General features: G+C 46.2%; 1 protein-coding gene across 3 annotated transcripts in view; it reads right to left on the reverse strand.

Annotated features, from left to right (window-relative positions):
• TRIP4 (thyroid hormone receptor interactor 4) overlaps positions 1–10859 on the reverse strand; it is an 83524-nt gene extending 72665 nt beyond the window's left edge. For all 3 annotated transcript variants that reach the window (XM_060260199.1, XM_060260198.1, XM_060260200.1), the window contains exons 1-3: positions 10706–10859; positions 5804–5973; positions 3383–3519 (exon numbers count right to left, since the gene is read on the reverse strand). In XM_060260199.1, the coding sequence (XP_060116182.1) occupies positions 3383–3519; positions 5804–5973; positions 10706–10791 (393 nt within the window). In that variant the 5' untranslated portion in view covers positions 10792–10859. The remainder of the gene's footprint in view (positions 1–3382; positions 3520–5803; positions 5974–10705) is intronic.
• Between the last annotated feature and the right edge of the window lie 9549 nt (positions 10860–20408).

A 20408-nucleotide genomic window follows, 5' to 3' on the forward strand; every position in this document is an offset into this window, starting at 1 on the left:
CCTTTAGGTAGGCAGGTCCCAGGCCATATAGGGCTTTAAAGGTAATAACCAGCACCTTGTACCGGACTCGGTATATCACTGGAAGCCAGTGCAGAGTCCGGAGACCCGGCTGGATGTGCTCCCACTTTGGGAGACCCAATAACAGCCGGGCCGCGGCATTCTGCACCAGCTGCAGTTTCCGGGTCCGAGACAAGGGCAGCCCCATGTAGAGGCCGTTGCAGTAGTCCAACCTTGAGGTGACCGTAGCATGGATCACTGTTGCTAGGTCGTCGCGCTCCAGAAAGGGGGCCAGCTGCCTTGCCCGTCTAAGATGAAAAAATGCGGACTTGGCAGCGGCTGCTATCTGAGCCTCCATCTTTAAAGAAGGCTCCAATAGCACCCCCAAGCTCCTGACCCTGTCCGCCGCCATAAGCGGCGCACCATCAAAAGCCGGCAGGGGGATCCCCCTCCCCGGGCCGCGGCGGCCCAAGCAAAGGACCTCTGTCTTCGTAGGATTTAACTTCAGCCCACTGGCTGGGGCTGATGGGAGTTGTAGGCAAAACACATCTGGAGAGCTACCGTTGGCCACCCCTGGTATAGGGCTTTCAAACCAGCCAAGAGAGGCTATTGGGTATGGATGCAATGCACATGCTGCTGCCCTGCCCGACTCCTAGAACTCTGATATTTTGACCTTGGCCTGAACAACCTTGCCTTGCTTACTCTCTGCTCTCCTGACCTTCGACTGACACTGGACTTTGGAACCTGCCAGTCAGAACGCTTATCACAAACTGAGGTTTGTGGTTGTGTCTGAACAATGTTGCTGCTTCACCCGTTTCAGCCAAGTTATTCATAACGCAGCTGACTTGTGTTTTCTGATAGCAGATGAGAACAACGGCTGGGGAGATCTGTCAAGATTACAGTCCAAAGTGACTTTCCTGGAAGATGAATCATGTTCAGTAAGTAAGGGAAGTCACATGCTCAGGGCAGAAGTGAACCCCAGTGCTGGGCTATTCCACATTTACTTACAATCACTGCAAAGGTGTTCCGATTAGAATTTAGAGTACAACTATTAAAGCTCGATGGATGTGCTTAACGGACCACAGTACTGGTGGCCGCCCTGGATACTGGACAGATTTAGGGGCGATATAAATCACTTTACTGTGGAATCAATTACTCAGTTGTGCATTCCACTGCTGCATCAGCTAAATTTGGAAAATAAAAAGGGGGGGAGTGTTTCTGGGAAAATAGTATGTGAAAAGGTCTCCGGGCAGATCTTGAGATAAGGGCTGAGTGAAATGGCTGGACAGGTCACGTAGCCTTGGGGGTTTCTTGAAAACTTCAAACAAACAAGCGGTACATCCTGGTTTTGATGTTGGGAGTCTCCCCCTTTGCTGTGCTGGCCCACCTACCCTCTGCCAGCCTTCTGCTGTTGGAGAGACTGAGAATCTCGAGGTTGGAGGGCATCAGTCTGGGGAGGAGGGATATGATCCCTCAGAAGAGAGCCCTTCCTTGGGTGACGGACCAATATCCTCTCATATCGAGGATCCCCCCGGGGGAAGGTGGGCTTTGGGTACTGGATGATTTGATCATTTGAAATATAGAGGGTGCAGTCTGTGACGGGCATTTTGACCTCACGGTGACTTGCCTGCCTGGTGCAAAGGGTGCAGACATCACGCATAGGTCTAGATCAGAGGTGGCCAAACTGTGGCTCGGGAGCCACTTGCAGCTCTTTCACACATATTATGTGGCTCTTGAAACCCTCAATGCCCTGTTGGCTGGCAGCTTGGCATTTAAAGTTAAAGTTGCTTTCTTTCCACCTCTCCCTCCCACTCCCCATCTATTTCCTTCCCTCCCTATCTTCCCTCCCTCCGGTTTTGTGGCTCTCAAACATCTGATATTCATGTCTTGTGGCTCTCAAACATCTGACATTTATTCTCTGTGGCTCTTATGTTAAGCAGGTTTGGCCACCCCTGGTCTAGACAGATTGATAGTGCTGGGGAAGACAGATCCAGGTGGGTAGCCCTGTGGGTCTGAAGCAACAGAACCAAGCCAGAGTCCAGTGGCACCTGCAAGACCAACGAGGTTTTATTCAGGGTGTGAGCTTTCGTGTGCAGGCACAATTCCTCAGACAAACCGGAATGAAACTGAACAGCCCATCCTTTTACGCTGATTCCCTGTTCAACCTCTGCCTTCTATGAACAGCCTGGACATGAGATCAACAGCTATTTATACCTGAGTCTTCTTTGCTCTGGTCCCTTCTACCAACTTAGCTCGCCATCTGCACATCCCACCAATTGTGTGCAGCAGGGGTGGCCAACGGCAGCTCTCCAGATGTTTTTTGCCTACAGCTCCCATCAGCCCCAGCCATTGGCCATGGTGGCTGGGGCTGATGGGAGTTGTAGGCAGAAAAACATCTGGAGAGCTACTGTTGGCCACCCCTGGTGTACAGCAGAAAGGTGAGAATCTGTGATCCCTGCCGTCGCTGAGCTCTCTTTAAGTCCCTGTGAAACTGACAATAAAATGGCTGCTTTGAGGGCATACAGCAAAGGACCTAAAATGGTGCCTACTGACACTTTTCCTGGCACTCACCATGCCATATTTATATCACGTAGAAAACCACGAATACAGAAGGATTTTCTCCCTTATGAGGTGGGACGCCCTCCCTTCAGCAGTTACAGAGGGTAGATACAGGAAAATCCCCTATGAAGTTTGTATATGCCCTTGCTGTAATGAGGGCATACAGTTATTAGTTCATGTCTTTTATGGATGCAAAGTACATAGTAAGCATAGGGAATCCCTCCTGCCTTCTATGATTGCTCCCCCTACCAGCAGCAAAAAAATATACCAACTTAAAGAACTTCTAGAGAGCAAATATCCTGCAGTTACTCTTAAAATAGCTAAATTTGGTTGGTTCACCTTTACAACGAGAAAATTATTAGTAGCTTCAAATGCCAGACCATGTTTGTCTTAATGGCCATTTCTGTATAATTATCAATTTTAATAATGTCATAATACTTGTATTATGTTTTTACAGATAGTTCTTATGGATATGTATAGATATTCTTTTTGTTTAGGATGCTGGCTTTTGCAGCAAATAAAACTGATTGATTGACAAGGTTGAGAAGTTACTGTTAGAACTGTAACTAACATTAATCCCTGACATTTTGTGGTTGGCCCCACCTCCTGCAGCAGCCATTTTGTGACTGGCTCCACCCCTGTGGCAGCCATTTTGTGATTGTGCCCACCAACCTTTGTCAGAATTCCAAAGGTGCCCACAGGCAAAAAAGGTTGGGGACCCCCGGTATATAGTAAAAGCTCACCTTCAACTCTCCTCCATTTATTTTAACCCTTGAGCTTCTGTCATTCTAGAAAGCACCTAAAAGCGCACAGAGAATGCCCTTACCTTGGCTAAGTCAAGTGGAGTTTTTACTTCCTCCATCGGCTGGTCAGTTTCAATATGAACAGGGGCTTCCTGCTTGTTCCTCCCTTTGCGTCGTCCCCTCTTGGCTTGGTCTCCTGACCGAGGAGCCTCTAATGTGTCTAAAAGTTATACAAAAGCTCATAGTTAAAGGTTGTAAAGAAAGGGGGGGGCAACCCCGCAACAGCTTCCACCATTTCATTTCTCCTCCCTCCCCTTCCTTGAAATGTCTAGGTAAGGAATAATGCAAGGTGTGACATCATTACACTTATGGCTTGGCCACACATCTACGCCATAGATCTTTGACTATGAGCCATTAATTTAGGGCAACATGCAAACATAATGATGTCAGGTCGACGCACTGCATTCACTTAAAGCTTGTGAGGAAGAGAGAGATGGAACAGCAATGGCTATGACAGTGCAATCCTAAACAGGGTTACATCTTTCTAAACCTACTGACTTCAGTGGTATCACTCTGCTTAGGGCTGTACAGCAGGTTTCTCCGAACAGCTAGTTAAGCTGCTGCACCATGGGGAACTCCTGAGAGAAGTTGAGCCAATTTTATCTTAACGGGAAAAGTAAAAGAGATACAATAGAACAGGGGTCCCCAATGTGATGTCCGCCAGCACCTTTCCTGGCACCCAATAAATGCTTTTAGAAAGTGGGCGCAGCTAGGTAGGGTTTTGCCTGGCATGGCTTCTGATTGGCTCTGTAGATCAAAAAGGCATTCTGTCAAACAGAATTTCTGCCTGAGATGCTGAAGTGTTACCAGGGTTTGTTTTTTTTTAGCAGGAACGCACAGGAATGCAGGTCCGGCTGGCTTGGCATCAGGGGGTGTGGCCTAATATGCAAATTAGTTCCTACTGTGTGAAACAATGGTGATGTCATGGGGTGTGTCCTAATACACAAATGAGTTCCTGCTGGGCTTTTTCTACAAAAAGCCCTGTGTGAAACAATGGTGACATCAGGGAGTGTAGCTTAATATGCAAATGAGTTCCTGCTGGGCCTTTTCTACCAAAAAAGCCCTGAGTGTTACTACTATAGTTATATATAACCTCGATTCCTGATATTTTGTTCTTGGCTCTGCCTCCTGTAGAAGGGATTTTGTGACTGGCGCCACCTACTGCGGCTGGCAGTCTGAGGTTATGCGGTAGCCAGGTTGTGCCCGCTGCCTTGTTTCAGATCTCCAAAGGTGCCCAAAGGATCAAAAAGGTGGGAACACCGGCAGTAGAAAATACCACAAAATATTTAAGAAGTATAAAGGGATGATTCCCCTTCTTATCTTCATAATTCCTATCGCTGCAAAGACAATCCAACTCTCATTTATCTGACTGGATGACAGCACAGCTAAGATAAGAAGCTGAGAGGCAACACTTTCAGCTCATCACTCCCGTCATCAGCATCCTTCAGAATGGCACCAGCAGGGCTTTTTTGGAGCAGGAAAGTAGTCTCGACTGGCTTGCTGTCAGGGGGTGTGCCCTGATATGCAAATAGGTTCCTGCTGGGCTTTCTCTACAAAAAAAAGCCATGTGTGAAGCAATGGTGATGTCAGGGGGTGTGGCCTAATATACAAATGAGTTCCTGTTGGGCTTTTTCTACAAAAAAAAGCCCTGGGCACCAGGAACCAATTATGATGTTACCCTGTTTACTTGAAAGGGAGACCAGTGTTAAGTTCTCATTCCCCACTCTACCCCTGCAATGAAAAACAGGGAACAGGTATGTACAGGAATAATTTGTGTGCGTATATAACCTTTCTTACGTTCAGGGTCCTCTTCCATAAGGATAAATACGGGCAGATAATTTTAGACTCTGAACTTAAAGGTGTTACTAGGATGGCCCCTTTAGATGGTAAAGTTTCCTTCTAATGTAAAACTATGCCTTGCTTTGGGGGTCTTTCTCACTGAGCCTGCAAATCAGGGTTCCACACTTCTCTGCCTGAAAGCCCAGCCCTGACACTATCACTGCTAGAAAATGCCTCAATTCCAAGTCTCTTCTTTGCTAACACAATTTTACAAGACTCAGCAATGTTGTAGAGAGCCCCGTGGCGCAAAGTGGTAAGCTGCAGTATTACAGTCCAAGCTCTGCTCATGACCCGAGTTCGATCCTGGCGGAAGCTGAGTTAAGGTAACTGGCTCGAGGTTGACTCAGCCTTCCATCCTTCCGAGGTTGGTAAAATTAATACCCAGCTTGCTGGGGGGAAAGTGTAGGTGACTGGGGAAGGCAATGGCAAGCCACCCCGTAAAAAGTCTGCTGTGAAAACGTTATGATGCAACATCACCCCAGAGTCAGAAACGACTGGTGCTTGCACAGGGGACTACCTCACAGCAATGTTCTAATAAGGGGCTGGTTTTTAAATTACAGATAAAACAATTGCTCTGCAACTTATCTCCTTCCACTTCCACTTACCATCTTTTTTCCGATAGAGTGGCAAGGGGTCGGATGCTGTAGGCTGGCAGGACCTTTGCCATCTGGCGACGAGCTCGTCCACAAAGTGCTTCTTCTTGCCATCGGTCCCCTGGACTAGGTCAGCAATGTACTCCCTGATCTCCTCCTCATTCTCAATGGACAAGATGTATCTAAACATAAGGCCAGGGAGGAAGATAGTAGGAGCCTTTTCATACAGAACAAAGGCCATGGCTATGGGCCCTATTCTGTTTAGCATTCCATCTCCCTTCTTAAGAACATAAGAGAAGCCATGTTAGATCAGGCTAATGGTCCATCCAGTCCAACACTCTGTGTCACACAGTAGCCAAATATATATATATATATACACACACACACACACACACACACATACACACTGTGGCTAATAGCCACTGATGGACCTCTGTTCCATATTTTTATCTAAACCCCTCTTGAAGGTGGCTATGCTTGTGGCCGCCACCACCTCCTGTGGCAGTGAATTCCACATGTTAATCACCCTTTGGGTGAAGAAGTACTTCCTTTTATCTGTTTTAACCTGTCTGCTCAGCAATCTCATCAAATGCCCACGAGTTCTTGTATTGTGAGAAAGGGAGAAAAGTACTTCTTTCTCTACTTTCTCCAACCCATGCATTATCTTGTAAACCTCTATCATGTCACCCCGCAGTCGACGTTTCTCCAAGCTAAAGAGCCCCAAGCGTTTCAACCTTTCTTCATAGGGAAAGTGTTCCAGCCCTTTAATCATTCTAGTTGCCCTTTTCTGGACTTTCTCCAATGCTATAATATCCTTTTTGAGGTGCGGCAACCAGAACTGCACACAGTACTCCAAACGAGACCGCACCATCAATTTATACAGAGGCATTATGATACTGGCTGATTTGTTATCAATTCCCTTCCTAATAATTCCCAGCATGGCGTTGGCCTTTTTTATTGCAAACGCACAATGTCTTGACATTTTCAGTGAGTTATCTACCATAATCTCTCTCTTGGTCAGTCTCTTCCAGTTCACACCCCATCAACTTGTATTTGTAGCTGGGATTCTTGGCCCCAATGTGCATTACTTTGCACTTGGCCACATTGAACCACATCTGCCACGTTGACGCCCACTCACCCAGCCTCAACAGATCCCTTTGGAGTTCCTTACAATCCTTTCTGGTTCTCACCACCCTGAACAATTTAGTGTCATCCGCAAACTTGGCCACTTCACTGCTCACTCCCAACTCTAAATCATTTATGAACAAATTAAAGAGCATGGGACCCAGTACCGAGCCCTGCGGCACCCCACTGCTTACCGTCCTCACTGCGAAGACTGCCCATTTATACTCCTTCTCTGCTTCCTATTACTCAGCCAGTTTTTGATCCACAAGAGGACCTGTCCTTTTACTCCATGACTCTCGAGCTTACTAAGGAGCCTTTGATGAGGAACTTTATCAAAAACTTTCTGGAAGTCAAGGTAAACAACATCTATCGGGTCTCCTTTGTCCACATGTTTGTTCACCTCCTCAAAGAAATGTAACAGGTTAGTGAGGCAAGATCTTCCCTTACAGAACCCATGCTGAGTCTTCCTCAAAAACCCGTGTTCATCAGTGTGCCTACTCATTCTGTCCTTGATAATGCTTTCTACCAACTTTCCCAGTATTGAAGTCAGACTGACTGGCCTGAAATTTCCTGGATCTCCTCTGGAACCCTTTTTAAAGATGGGGGTGACATTTGCTACCTTCCAGTCCTCAGGAACGGAGGCAGATTTCAATTAAAGATTACAGATTTTTGTCAGAAGATCCATAAATTCAACTTTGAGTTCTTTCAGAACTCTCGGATGTATGCCATCTGGACCCAGTGACTTATTAGTTTTTAATTCGTCTATCAGTCGTAGGACCTCCTCTTTTGTCACCTCAATCTGACTCAGGTCTTTCAACACCCCTTCCAAAATTAGTGGTTCTGGGGCAGGCAAAAAGTTCTGATCTTCCACAATGAAGACGGAGGCAAAAAAATGCATTCAGCTTCTCAGCCATTTCCCTATCCTCCTTCAGTAATCCTTTTACTCCTTGGCCATCCAAGGGCCCCACTGCCTCCCTGGCTGGTTTCCTGCTTCTAATATATTTGAAGAAATTTTTATTGTTGGTCTTTATGTTTTTTGTAATATGCTCCTCATAGTCCCTTTTTGCCTGCCTGATCACAATCTTGCATTTGATTTGCCACAGCCTGTGTTCCCTTTTATTAATCTCACTTGGACTGGTTTTCCACCGCTTAAAGGAGTCCTTCTTACCTTTTACAGCTTCCATTACTTTCTTCTGTCACTATTTACTCATGGAAACTGCTGTAGCACAGCAGCAATATGTATGCGATAGAGAAGGTAGAGAAAGAAGTACTTTTCTCCCTTTCTCACAATTCAAGAACTTGTGGACACTCAATGAAATTGCTGTGCTTATTCTGTTTTAGTCTGCTGAGAAATTCTGGGTTAGAAGAGATAAAAGGAAGTACTTCTTCACCCAAAGGGTGATTAACACATGGAATCTGCTGCCACAGAAGGTGGTGGCAGCTACATGCATAGACAGCTTCAAGAGAAGACTGGATAAACATATGGAGCAGAGGTCCATCAGTGGCTATTAGCCACAGCATACTGATGGAACTCTCTGACTGGGGCAGCGATGCTCAGTATTCTTGGTGGTTAAGGGGGGCTGTCACGACTCGGGGGGGGGTCATACCAAATTGCTGCCACCACTCTGGGTTAGGGTTCCCCTTGAGAAGGCCCAGAGTTCCCTCCCAAGCCCTTCAGGCCTCCCTTAGCTAGGCCAAATAATGGGTGTGAGGACCAGGCAGAGTGAACAACAACAAAAAATGTTTACTTCAGTGCAATATAAATTAACAAGGTGCATGAAACAGTAAAAGTGAAGGGACAATAAACAAAAATCCTAACGCATCTTAACTTACAGTCCCTAAACTACTAACCAGCACTCACTCCTTTCCTTAGGTGAGGGAGCTTTTCCCTGCTCAAGCTCTTCAGGTACAGCCTACCTCCAGCTCAGCCTTCCAGGGAAAGAACACCCACTTCCTGGGCTTCCCTTCTCAGGCCCCACCCCTCTCTGAGCCTGTTTCCCTCCAAACCCCTAGCTACCTAACCAGAGGGACAGAGGGGATCCTGGGAAATGTAGGCTTTTCCCATTAACTCCTAAGCAGGCTTCCCTGGGGCCTGCAGGCCTCTCTAGGCCCAGGATCATGACAGGGGCAACAGTGGGAAGGCTTCTAGTGCCCTGGCCCCACTAATGGACCTCCTGATGGCACCTGGTTTTTTGGCCACTGTGTGACAGAATGTTGGACAGGATGGGCCATTGGCCTGATTCAACATGGCTTATGTTCTTATGGCTGTATGATACAAGCAAGTAACATTCTAGAACAGCAGTCTTTTTCAACCCAGTGGTCAGTCCTTTCCACTGGGTTGTGAGACAAATCATTTGACTTATCTGTGTATTCTAGACATAAAAGCCATCTGTACAGAAAAGCTGCCAAGTACAATGGTTACTTGCCCTGACCTGGATAGCCCAGGCAAGCCCAATCTCATCATAACTCGAAATCTAAGCAGGGTCAACCCTGGTAAGAACTTGGATGGGAGACCTCCAAGGAATAACAGGGCTGGGACGCTAAGGCAGGCAAGCAAGCCTTCTCTCTGAAACATCCAAGCCCCACTAGGGGTTACCAGAAGTCAGCCATGACTTCCAGGCATGCACGCACACAAACAAATACAAAAAATAAAAATTCAATTGTGAACATTTCTTGTCTAGTATCAAGATCTCCCAGGTTTTGCTATTCCATTGGAGGACAGTAGGCAGGCCGGATATTTTCATGATGCTGCTGTACATCATAGCATTTAAAGCATCCAGCTATGGCCAAGGAGATGCAGGTTCAAATTTCTACTCTGCCATGAAGCTTGCTGGGTGACTTTGGGCCTTTCTCTCTCTCAGACTCATCTATTTCACAGAGATTGTTGTGAGAAAAAATGGAGGAGCATAGAACAATGGTACATTTTCCTGAGCCCTGTGTAGTGAGGACAAGCTAAAAATGTGTTAAATAAAACTTCCAACTCTGCCTTGGGAAATTCCTGGAGATTTAGGTGTGATGCCTCAAGAGGTATCTCAGCAGGGATGTGATATCACAGAGTCCATCTTCCAAAGCTGCCATTTCCTCCAAAGGAACTGATCTCTGTAGACCGGAAAGCAGTTGCAACCAGTGTTCCCTCTAAGCTGAGTTAGCGTGAGCTAGCTCACAGATTTTTAGCCTCCAGCTCACAGATTTCTGTCTTAGCTCAGGAAGGATGACCCCAGAGCACAATAATTTCTGCAGGAGCTCACAACTTTAATGCCAGTAGCTCACAAAGTAGAATTTTGGCTCACAAGACCCTGCAGCTTAGAGGGAACATTGGTTGCAACTCTAAAATAACTCTAGTCCGCCCCCCCCCTCAGGGTTGGCAATCCTATTTGTTGCCTATATCTTGTAATTCCTGCACCTTCAACTAACAGCTGGTTGACAGGCAGGAATTCAACAGATGAGAGTCCCTGGAAAGCAGCTGCAACTCTGAAAGAACTCTACCCGCCCCGCCCCCCGAGGGTTGGCAACCCTGTTTGGTACCTATGTTTTCTAATTCCTTCACTAACAGCTGGACGACAGGCAGGAATTCAACACCTGTTGAATATCTGCCTTTTTCCTTAGGTGAAGAAAAGTTAAATGGAGCACACCAGGAGCATAGTCCTCTCCTGTCTCTCTCCTCTCCTACCACTGGCGGCCTTCATACCGACGTTACAAGCGCGCTCGACAGCCGGACAAGGTGACACGACACGTCCCAGCCCGACCCGCCAGCCCGGGCCCTCTCCTGCCTTTCCCCCCGCTGCTCACTGGACAAGCTCCTCGCCAACATCTAGTCCGAAACCGCCGCGGAGCTGTTCCATGCACCAAGCTAGGAGCCCTCCAGACGTCGCCATCGCCGCTTCTGCAGGTTACCGAGCGGAGCCGGTGGGGAAGGAAATATCTGATGCACCTCCTCCACCAAAGCCGGGAGAACATGGGTGCAACGCGCTCTTTCTTTCGGCAAACAACCCTAGCCGCTTGAGTCAATCGTTCCGGGCTGTTTCTGGTGAATTAAAGACTGTGAGCTGTCAGAAGGGACAGCAGAGACTATTAACTGTTAGCATGTGGGCAGCAGTGTTCCCTCTCAGCTGAATTAGTGTGAGCTAGCTCACAGTTTTTTAGCATCCAGCTCACACATTTCCGTCTTAGCTCAGGAAAAATGGCCCCACAGCATACTAATTTATGCAGTAGCTCACAACTTTAATGCCAGCAGCTCTTAAAGTAGAACTTTTGCTCACAAAAGCTTAGAGGAAGTATTGGTGGGCAGCAGGCAGAACTGTAGTTCTTTTTTAAATTAAAGTACTTATTTGTAAATTTTCATTTCTGAATTTCAGTTTTCAAATGCAGGTTTTTGTCCTCTTCCTTCTTTTTGAGGCCTTTTGTTCTCTTCTTTGGCCATCTATGGACGTCTGACCACCCTACTGAAGGAAAAGCTGAGTTCATACTAACAGTAGAACAAAAGAGCAAGAGTCATAGAACAATAGAGTTGGAAGGGACTATCCAGGGTCATCTAGTCCAACTCCCTGTCCAGTGACAGCTGCTCCATGTCCAGAAGATGGCCAAAAAAAACCCAAACCCACCCTCCAGAATTCCTGACCAGACTGGCCTAGAGGAAAATTGCTACCTGACCCAAAAGTGGTGAACAACTTTCCCTGGGCATGTAAGAAAGGGTCATGAGAACAAAGAACTGATACAAGCCATCCTACCCTCCTTCTCATGATCTACCTAAGTTCACAGAATCAACATTGCTGTCAGATGTCCATCTAGCCTCTGCTTAAAAACCTCCAAAGAAGGAGAGCCGATCACCTCCCATGAAAGCCTGTTCCACTGAGGCACTGCTCTGTCTGTCAGGAAGTTCTTCCTAATGTTTAACCGGAAACTCTTCTGATTGAATTTCAACCCATTGATTCTTGTCTGATCTTCTGGGGCCATAGAATAAAACTCCACACCATCCTCTATATGACAGCCCTTCAAGTTCTTTAAGATGGTGATCATATAACCTCTCAGTCAACTCCTCTCCAAGCTAAACAATCCCAGCTCCTTCAGCCTTTTCTTGTAGAACTTGGTCTTCAGACCCCTTGCCATCTTCATTGCCCTCCTCTGGACACATTCCAGCTTGTCTATATCCTTCTTAAATTGTGCCCAGAACTGAACACAGTACTCTAGGGGAGGTCTAACCAGAGCAGAGTAAAGCGATACTATTACTTCACGTGATCTGGACAGTATACTTCTGTTGATACAGCGCAAAATTGCATTGGCCTTTTTAGCTACTGCATCACACTGCTGGCTCATGTTCAGTATACAGTCCACTAAGCCCCCTAGATCTCTCCCATCCTATCATTATTCATTTGGATTTTCCTACCTAAATGCAGAACTTTACATTTATCCCTGTTAACATTCATTTTATTTGTTTTAGCCCACTTTTCCAGCCTGTTGCGATCATCCTGTATCCTGTATCTGTCTTCTATATTTGCTATCACTCCAGGAGCACCTTAAAGGCAAACACAATTTGTAGCAGGGTATGAGCTTTTGTGAGTCACTGCTCGCTTCTTCAGAAACATCTGGAATGATCTAATATCAGAAGAGCATAGGGAACTAGCTAGGAAATTTGTGAACAAGGAAATGATGAAACAAGAAACAAATAAGGAGAGCATACAAGAAGAACATATAAAGTATAAATATTAACTTACAGAGCTTCCTAAAATGTACCTCTGGACATGCAGAGGAAGAGAAAGTATGTGCAGGAATAAAAAAAGAGGAAGAGGAAAAAAGCAAAGAGAGCAAACAATGCAAAGGGAAGCCGGAAATGGTGCGCAATGCCAACAAGAAAGAAGCACCCCGCTCAAAACTTCTTACCCTTAGACTGCTCCTGTGGCAACAGAATCTGGAACCTGCCTCTCCAATATTCTGTTCAAGGCTGGGAAATTATCCATTAGGTGCTGGGAAGTTCTTTCTGTCTTCCTTTCTCTCTGTAACCTTTGCAGAGTAGCTAGTGGGATGTTGTGCTGGCACTCGGGAAGGACAAAGAAGAACTCCCTCCCACCTCACCCCGGCTCAGCCCTCACACTGTGCAAGAGGGTGCCCAGCCCGCTCCACTAAAGGGAACACTGGCTTCCAGGACATCTTATATTTTCTGAACAGAAAGAGTTATTCCTTGCTTTGTTGATAGATTTGCTCTGCTTTGCTGTCAGTTGCTCTTTCAGTAGGCAGCAGAATTGCTGTTCACATCCCGCCATGTTGCATTCCCAAAAAGAGGCTACCACTCAGTGGATTCCTAAACAGCTTTCGAAGCCCATGGACTTCAGTGGACTTCAAAGAGCAGGGCCTTTTTGTAGAAAAAGCCCAGCAGGATTCATTTGCATATTAGGCCGCACACACCTGGCATCCCCACTGTTTCACACAGGGCTTTTTTGGTAGAGAAAGCCCAGCATGGGAACTCGTTTGCATATTAGGCCACACCCCCTTATGCAAAGCCAGACGGGACTGCATTCCTGTGCGTTCTTTTTTTTTTTTTTTTAAGCCCTGTCAAAGAGTGTTAGCTGTGTTTAGGATTGCACTGCACATCTATTAACAAATAACTTCTTTTTTTTAATCAGGAATGCACAGGAATGGAGTTCCAGCTGGCTTGGTGATGGGAATGTGGCCTAATATGCACATGAGTTCTACGAAGAAAACCCAGCAAATATTTTTTTTTTTTTTTTGTCATCAAGTCATAGCTGACTTATGTTGACCTTACAGGGTTTTCAAGGCAAGAGACTTCGGAGGTGGTTTGCCATTGCCTGTCTCTGTGTAGCAGTCCGGGACTTCCTCGGTGATGTCTTGTCCAACCATTAACCAGGGCCAACCCCACTTAGCCTCCAAGAGCTGACAAGATTGGGCAAGCCTAGGCTATCCAGGGTAGGAATTAACTTTTCATGCTTATTACTTGAGCTCTTCCATCATGTTAGAGAGGCAATGAGGCTTCCGGATCATTTACAGAGCTGATTGCAACAGGCAACTAGAGCCCCTAGAGTAGAATGACAGCCTCTGGAAACAGCAGAAGCTTCTCCCAGAGGCTCTCACACCACTGTCTCACCCAATGCTCCCTCTAAGCTGTGGGGTCTTGTGAGCAAAAATTCTACTTCATGAGCTACTGGCGTTAAAGTTGTGAGCAAGCGATTTGGCCACTGCATAAATGAGTTGGCTCTGGGACCATCCTTCCTGAGTGAAGACAAAAATGTGTGAGCCTGTAGCAGGAAAAGTCCTGTGTTGTCCAATTAATAGTAAATCATACTTACAAACGAGGTCTGAGGCAAGATCAGGAAATCAGCTTTCTTTAAGCCAAAGGCTAAAAAAAACCCTCACCTGTCATCCCCATCCCAGAACACATCTGCTACCTCCACAGACCATCATTATACTCTAGGGACAATCATTCCTGTCCCAGAATACTCCTGCTACTCCCAGGAGCTATCATTCCAGTCCCAGAGCACTGAGCCTATTCCCAGGGGCTGTCATTCCACTCTGCACCCTTCCACCCCAGTCCCAGAATGCCTTTACTGATCCCAAGGGGTGATGTTCCACTCTGGGGCCTGTCATTCCAGTCCCAAAATGCTTCTGCCACTCCCAGATGCTGTCATTCCACTCTGTGCCCTGGCATTCCTATCCCAGAACGCTTCTGCTATTCCCAAGGACTCTGTGCCCTGGCATTCCTATCCCAGAATGCTTCTGCTATTCCCAAGGACTATCATTCCAGTCCCACAATGCCCCTGCTGTTCTCAGGGGCTGTCATTCCGCTTCCAGAGACCTTAATGGAAAATCCATTCCACATTTTCTTTGCAACTTTTATTGTGCTTTAATGTATTTTAGTGGAGCCCATGACACAATTAGCATTCTTGTCTCCCATTATCTTTGTAATTACCTCTAATGGGCCAAGCCCCTCCCATTGTCTCCAGTGGTCAATCCTGTTATGTTTTTTAGAACATCCCCCCCAAAGAATCCTCAAATTCTATAGCAATACATTTGCTGTAGTTGTGAAAGTGCTACTCACTCCCACCCCCAATTTCTTCTCTAAGCATTAGCTATTTGGTTGCCCCTTTGAAATTGTACCACGCCATTTTTAAGTAACAGCAACATGAAAAGCATTAACATGAACATATGAAGCTGCCTTGTACTGAATCAGACCCTTGGCCCATCAAAGTCAGTATTGTCTACTCAGACTGGCAGTGGCTCCCTGGGGTCTCAAGCTGATGTTTTTCATGCCTATTTGCCTGGACCCTTTTTAGTTGAAGATGCCAGGGATTGAACCCACTGAGCCACCCTCCCTCCCTCCAGGTTCCAGCAGGGCTTCTCTTATGGTCTTATGGTGCACCTCCAGAGGGAATCTAAATGTTGGCTGCTGTGTGTCACAGAGTGTTGGACTGGATGGACCACTGGGCTGATGAACATATGAAGCTGCCTTATACTGAATCAGACCCTCAGTTCATCAAAGTCAGTACTGTCCACTCAGACTGGCAGTGGCTCTCCAGGGTCTCAAGCTGAGGTTTTTCATGCCTATTTTCCTGGACCCTTTTTAGTTGGAGATGCCGGGGATTGAACCTGGGATCTTCTGCTTACCAAGCACATGCTCTACCACTGAGCCACCGTCTCTCCCCTACAACATGTACAGAGTGCACATTCCTTGCCAATGTTCTCCTTGGGCTGCATACAGGGCAAAAGGAAAATTTTAAAGGCCTCTGATCTGCAAGTTCCCCCCCCTCAAAAAAAATCTCACTCCCCCCCCCCCAAATGTCCCTCATTATTTTCAAACAGAGGGAGGGAAGGCATTTAAAAGGCATGCGGTCCCTTTAAATGTGGTGGCCAGAACTCCCTTTGGAGTTCAATCATGCTTTTGGATACTTGTCATACCCTTTCTCCTGGCTGCATCCCCCAAAGTCCCAAAATATTTGAGTCAGACCTGGCAACCCTATTTCCTCCAGACCTGTTGGCAGACCTTCTTTCAACTCACTGTATTTATTAGGTGTGGGTGAGCTGTACAGTTGCTGCTGCCACTGTTGTTCTCTTAACTACCCCTCTGCTCTTGCCAGTAAAAGTTACTGGGGTCTGCAGTGTCCTTCAGAATGGCTATTAGAAAACAACAGTTTCAGTTTTCCCGGTATGTTTCCATCTACAGCACATGCCTCCTCGCCATCTTACTTTTCAGCAGTGTTCCCTCTAAGCTGAGTTCACGTGAGCTAGCTCACAGATTTTGAGCCTCCAGCTCACACATTTTTGTCTTTGCTCAGGAAAAATGTCCCCAGAGCACACTAATTGATGCAGTAGCTCACAACTTTAATACCAGTCACTCACAACTTTGCCAGTAGCTCACGAAGTGGATTTTTTGCTCACAAGACTCTGCAGCTTAGAAGGAACATTGCTTGTCAGCTCAGCGGGCCTAATGTTAGCTGTAGCAGCTTTAGACTCAAAGTGATGTTCGTTTTGCTCAGAAGCTCCAAACTGACAGGTCAGCTTCAGGTCACAAAGAAACAACAGCCATATTTAAAGAAAATAGATGTATGCATGTCCCACACCCCTATCTCCCCACCCCTGGTGGCCGGGGGGTGGGATCTCCTAGCATCCACTGACACTTCTGTTGATGTCTGCTGAGTTCTTTGGAAAGTGGGTAGGGCCATTGTACGGCAGGACTTATTATTGGTGCCCTTATTTGAAATGAAGAGGTTTTCCACCACAACAATCGAACCCATAGTAACTGGAGATCAGGAAGGGTGGTAGACATCTAGGTTGACCTATTAGCTACTGAGTTCCATTCTATTTCTGGCTTTCTTTATTTCCTAGAGGTCTGAAGAGGGAGATATTCCATTGGGCTCCGCTTCTTAGCAGCAGACATTTTTGTTCAGATCTACCTCCTAACCCTCCAAAGCAGCCATTTGCTCCAACGGAACTGATTTCTGTCATCTAGGTCAACTGTAATGCCAGAATTCCAGGTCCCACCAGGAGGCTGGCAATCCCTTGACTTCACCTCCCATGGCAGCCATTTTAGGATGGCTCTCACCACCCTCTCAAAATTCCAGATGTGCCCACAGGCTCAAAAGTTTGTGGATCCCTGGTATGAGGAAACTTGGAAGCTGCTGTTTTCTCAGTTATAAAAGAGAAGTACCCTAAAAGGTAGCCTGTTTTGGTGATTGCCACCAAATTATCATCACATTTTTATCCCATACAGAACCCAAGAGAGCAGAATCGAAATATTCTGAAGGAAGGTTGGAAGATAGCACACTGACATTGATCGATTGATATTTGAGTCGTTTTAATTATGTAAATTATTATTTATTTTAATTCTTAGATCCTATCGTTAGAACTTCTGTGTTGTGAGCCGCCCTGAGCCCGCCTCGGTGGGGTAGGGCGGGATATAAATCAAATAAAATGAAAAATGAAAAAAATATATTATTTTCAGCTCTTGAGTTTTGCCTCAACCCAGGCTAACTTGCTCAAGGTCTCCCAGTGGTCATCGTGGCAGAACAGAGTTTTAAAGACAGGTCCTAAATCTGACACTAACCACTACTCATCACTGTCTCATGCTCTGCAATGCACAGAAACAAGGTGCTTCCCGATGCTTAAAAGCTGGAGACAGGAATGTTTTGCACTGTCAAGTTGACGCAGCTTGTAACCAGGGCTGGCCCTAAACTGTCTGGCACCCTAGGCAAGGCTTGCTTCTGGTATGCACCCTTCCCCAATCACATCACCGAGTCACATGGGGCACCCAATATGGAGCACCCAGAAGGCCAGCACCCTGGGCAATTGTCTAGTTTGCCTAGTAGCAGGGCCGGCCCTGCTTGTAACATTTTAAAGGATGTACAGCTAACCACTGGAGGGATGGTGGCTCAGTGGTAGAGCATCTGCTTGGTAAGCAGAAGGTCCCAGGTTCAATCCCCGGCATCTGCAACTAAAAAGGGTCCAGGCAAGTAGGCGTGAAAAACCTCAAGACCCTGGAGAGCTGCTGCCAGTCTGAGTAGACAATACTGACTTTGATGGACCAAGGGTCTGATTCAGTATAAGGCAGCTTCATATGTTCACTGGTAGAAAAAAGTTTTTTTCCCCTCCCCCCTTTTGTCTGATTCAACCAAATGATTATTTTTAGGCTTAGATGGGAAAGTCCCTCTGTATGAAAACAAGGACACCGAGCAGATATTATAAATTGCAATGCACAGACTGCAGTGGGAAAGAATTTCACCCGGAGCTTTTCAGGAGCTGAAGTTGCAAGAAGTATTTTTAACAGGGTTTCCAGTTGGCAAGCGCAGAGGGAAAAAACCTAGCCTGCTTTGCTCTTGTGCCTTTTAACAAAGAATTAAAGGTAAAGGTAGTCCCCTGTGCAAGCACCGGTTGTTTCCTACTCTGGGGTGACATCGCATCACGACGTTTTCACAGCAGACTTTTTTTTACGGGGTGGTTTTGCCATTGCTTTTCCCAGTCACCTACACTTTCCCCCCCAGCAAGCTGGGTACTCATTTTAACAACCTCTGAAGGATGGAAGGCTGAGTCAACCTCAAGCCAGCTACCTGAACCCAGCTTCTGCCGGGATCGAACTCAGGCCGTGAGCAGAGTTTGACTGCGGTACTGCCACTCTGCGCCACAGTGCTCTCTAACAATTAGTACTGTATATATTTATAGATAAAAGCAATTTGTTTGTGAGTTCTACTTTCAAAGGTGGAACTGTCTCCAGAACATACGCTCATAAGTTTGTTAGTCTGTAAGCTGCCACTGTGAGTCTGTGAAGTGATCTGAAGTCAAATTCTGAGGTCTTAAATTAGGATAAGGACTGAAATAAATTGTCTCCATTTGACTTGCATTAGAACACTCCAGTCACCAAACTATGTTGTCACATTCTCTCTGTCTTTCCCTTGATTTACATTACAGCTCAAGCCGTCTGGATCCGCCCTGCGCAGACTGAGCACATTTAATGCATTTGATGAAGTTGTATCTATGGTCTATGACAGCTTATTCCGCAATCAACAAGTCAACCACAGCCGTCATTCTTGTTATCTTACCGCTGCAGAGGAACACAATTACTCTTCAGTTAATGGGACTAAAGTGGTTTGAAACCAATTAAGCTAGTTTAACGCTGTAATAGATGGGACTGTAAAAGCAATCTGCCTTAAACCACTTTAGGCCCATTGACTTCAATTGGCTTTAAATCCAATTACTCCGGCTGCATTTTGGGTTTGAATGGAACTGTTAATCTTTCCGGGGAGATAACAGGGGAAAGCATTTAGCACCTGAAAGAGTTTTACATTCACTAAACCAGCAGATTTACAAACAGACTGGGTGGGTAGCCCAGCTGGACTGAAGCAATCAATAATAATAATTAATTGAATAGACCACCACCAAATTTGAACCCAGTGACACCTGTTGGAAGGCTCTTAGGTTCAGACTTCAGAGGGGGATGATAGAGAGTCAGAGAGACAGAGGGGCTATTCCTTTAGGGTTGCCAAGTCTGTGTTGGAAAAATACCTGGAGGCTTTGGGGGTGGATCCAAGAGAGGGGTGGTGGTGAGGAAAGGGACCTCAATATAGTATAATGCCATAGAGTCCACCCATCAAAGCAGCCATTTTCTCCAGGGGAGCTGATCTCTGCCAGCTGGAGATCAATTGTAAAAGTAGGAGATCTCCAGACCCCACTTGGAGGCTGGCAACCATATAAATCAACTTTGATATGTAGAATGTTGCTCTCAGGGAATCTTCCTTTCTTTGGGCCTGACACCTTTTCTCCACCCTATCCTATTCTTACCCATCTTGGCACAATGAAGGCAAGACATGCTTCTTCCTGCATCTCTATCCACCCTAACTAGTTAGACTTTATTAGAATCCTAGTTCAAGGATTCTGTGTGAAACTTTGTTTCTTGTCCACACACACAATCCAGATAGGCTATGCTGCATTATGTGCCTTGAGGACTCCGCTAACTAAAATAATCCTTCAGCACTTTCAAGACCAGCAAAGTTTTATTCAAGGTATAAGCTTTTGTGTGCATACATGCATCTTCAGATACAGTTAAGTGGAAATTAACGTCCTTTTTTGTATCAGGAACTCCTTTACATATTAGACCACACAGCCCTAATATAGCCAATCCTCCAAGAGCTTAAAGGGCTCTTAGTACTGGGCTTACTGTAAGCTCCAGGAGGATAGGCTACATCAGGGGTGTGTGGCCTAATATGCAAAGGAGTTCCTGATACAAAAGAAAGGACCTGGAAATTACATATAGGTAGAGGTAGGGCTTTTTTAAAGCAGGAATGCAGTTCTAGCTGGCTTGATGTCACAAAGTGTCGCCTAATATGGAAATGAGTTCCCGCTGGGCTTTTTCAACAAAAAAAGTCCTGAATAGAGGGTGAGCAATGGGGAACATGCTTCCTCCTCAGGAAGGCAATGGCAAACCACCCCGTAAAAAGTCTGCAGTGAAAACGTGAAAGCAACGTCACCCCAGAGTTGAAAACGACTGGCGCTTGCA

This window comes from Heteronotia binoei, chromosome 19, assembly GCF_032191835.1.
Source record: "Heteronotia binoei isolate CCM8104 ecotype False Entrance Well chromosome 19, APGP_CSIRO_Hbin_v1, whole genome shotgun sequence".
NCBI classification, from domain to species: domain Eukaryota; kingdom Metazoa; phylum Chordata; class Lepidosauria; order Squamata; family Gekkonidae; genus Heteronotia; species Heteronotia binoei.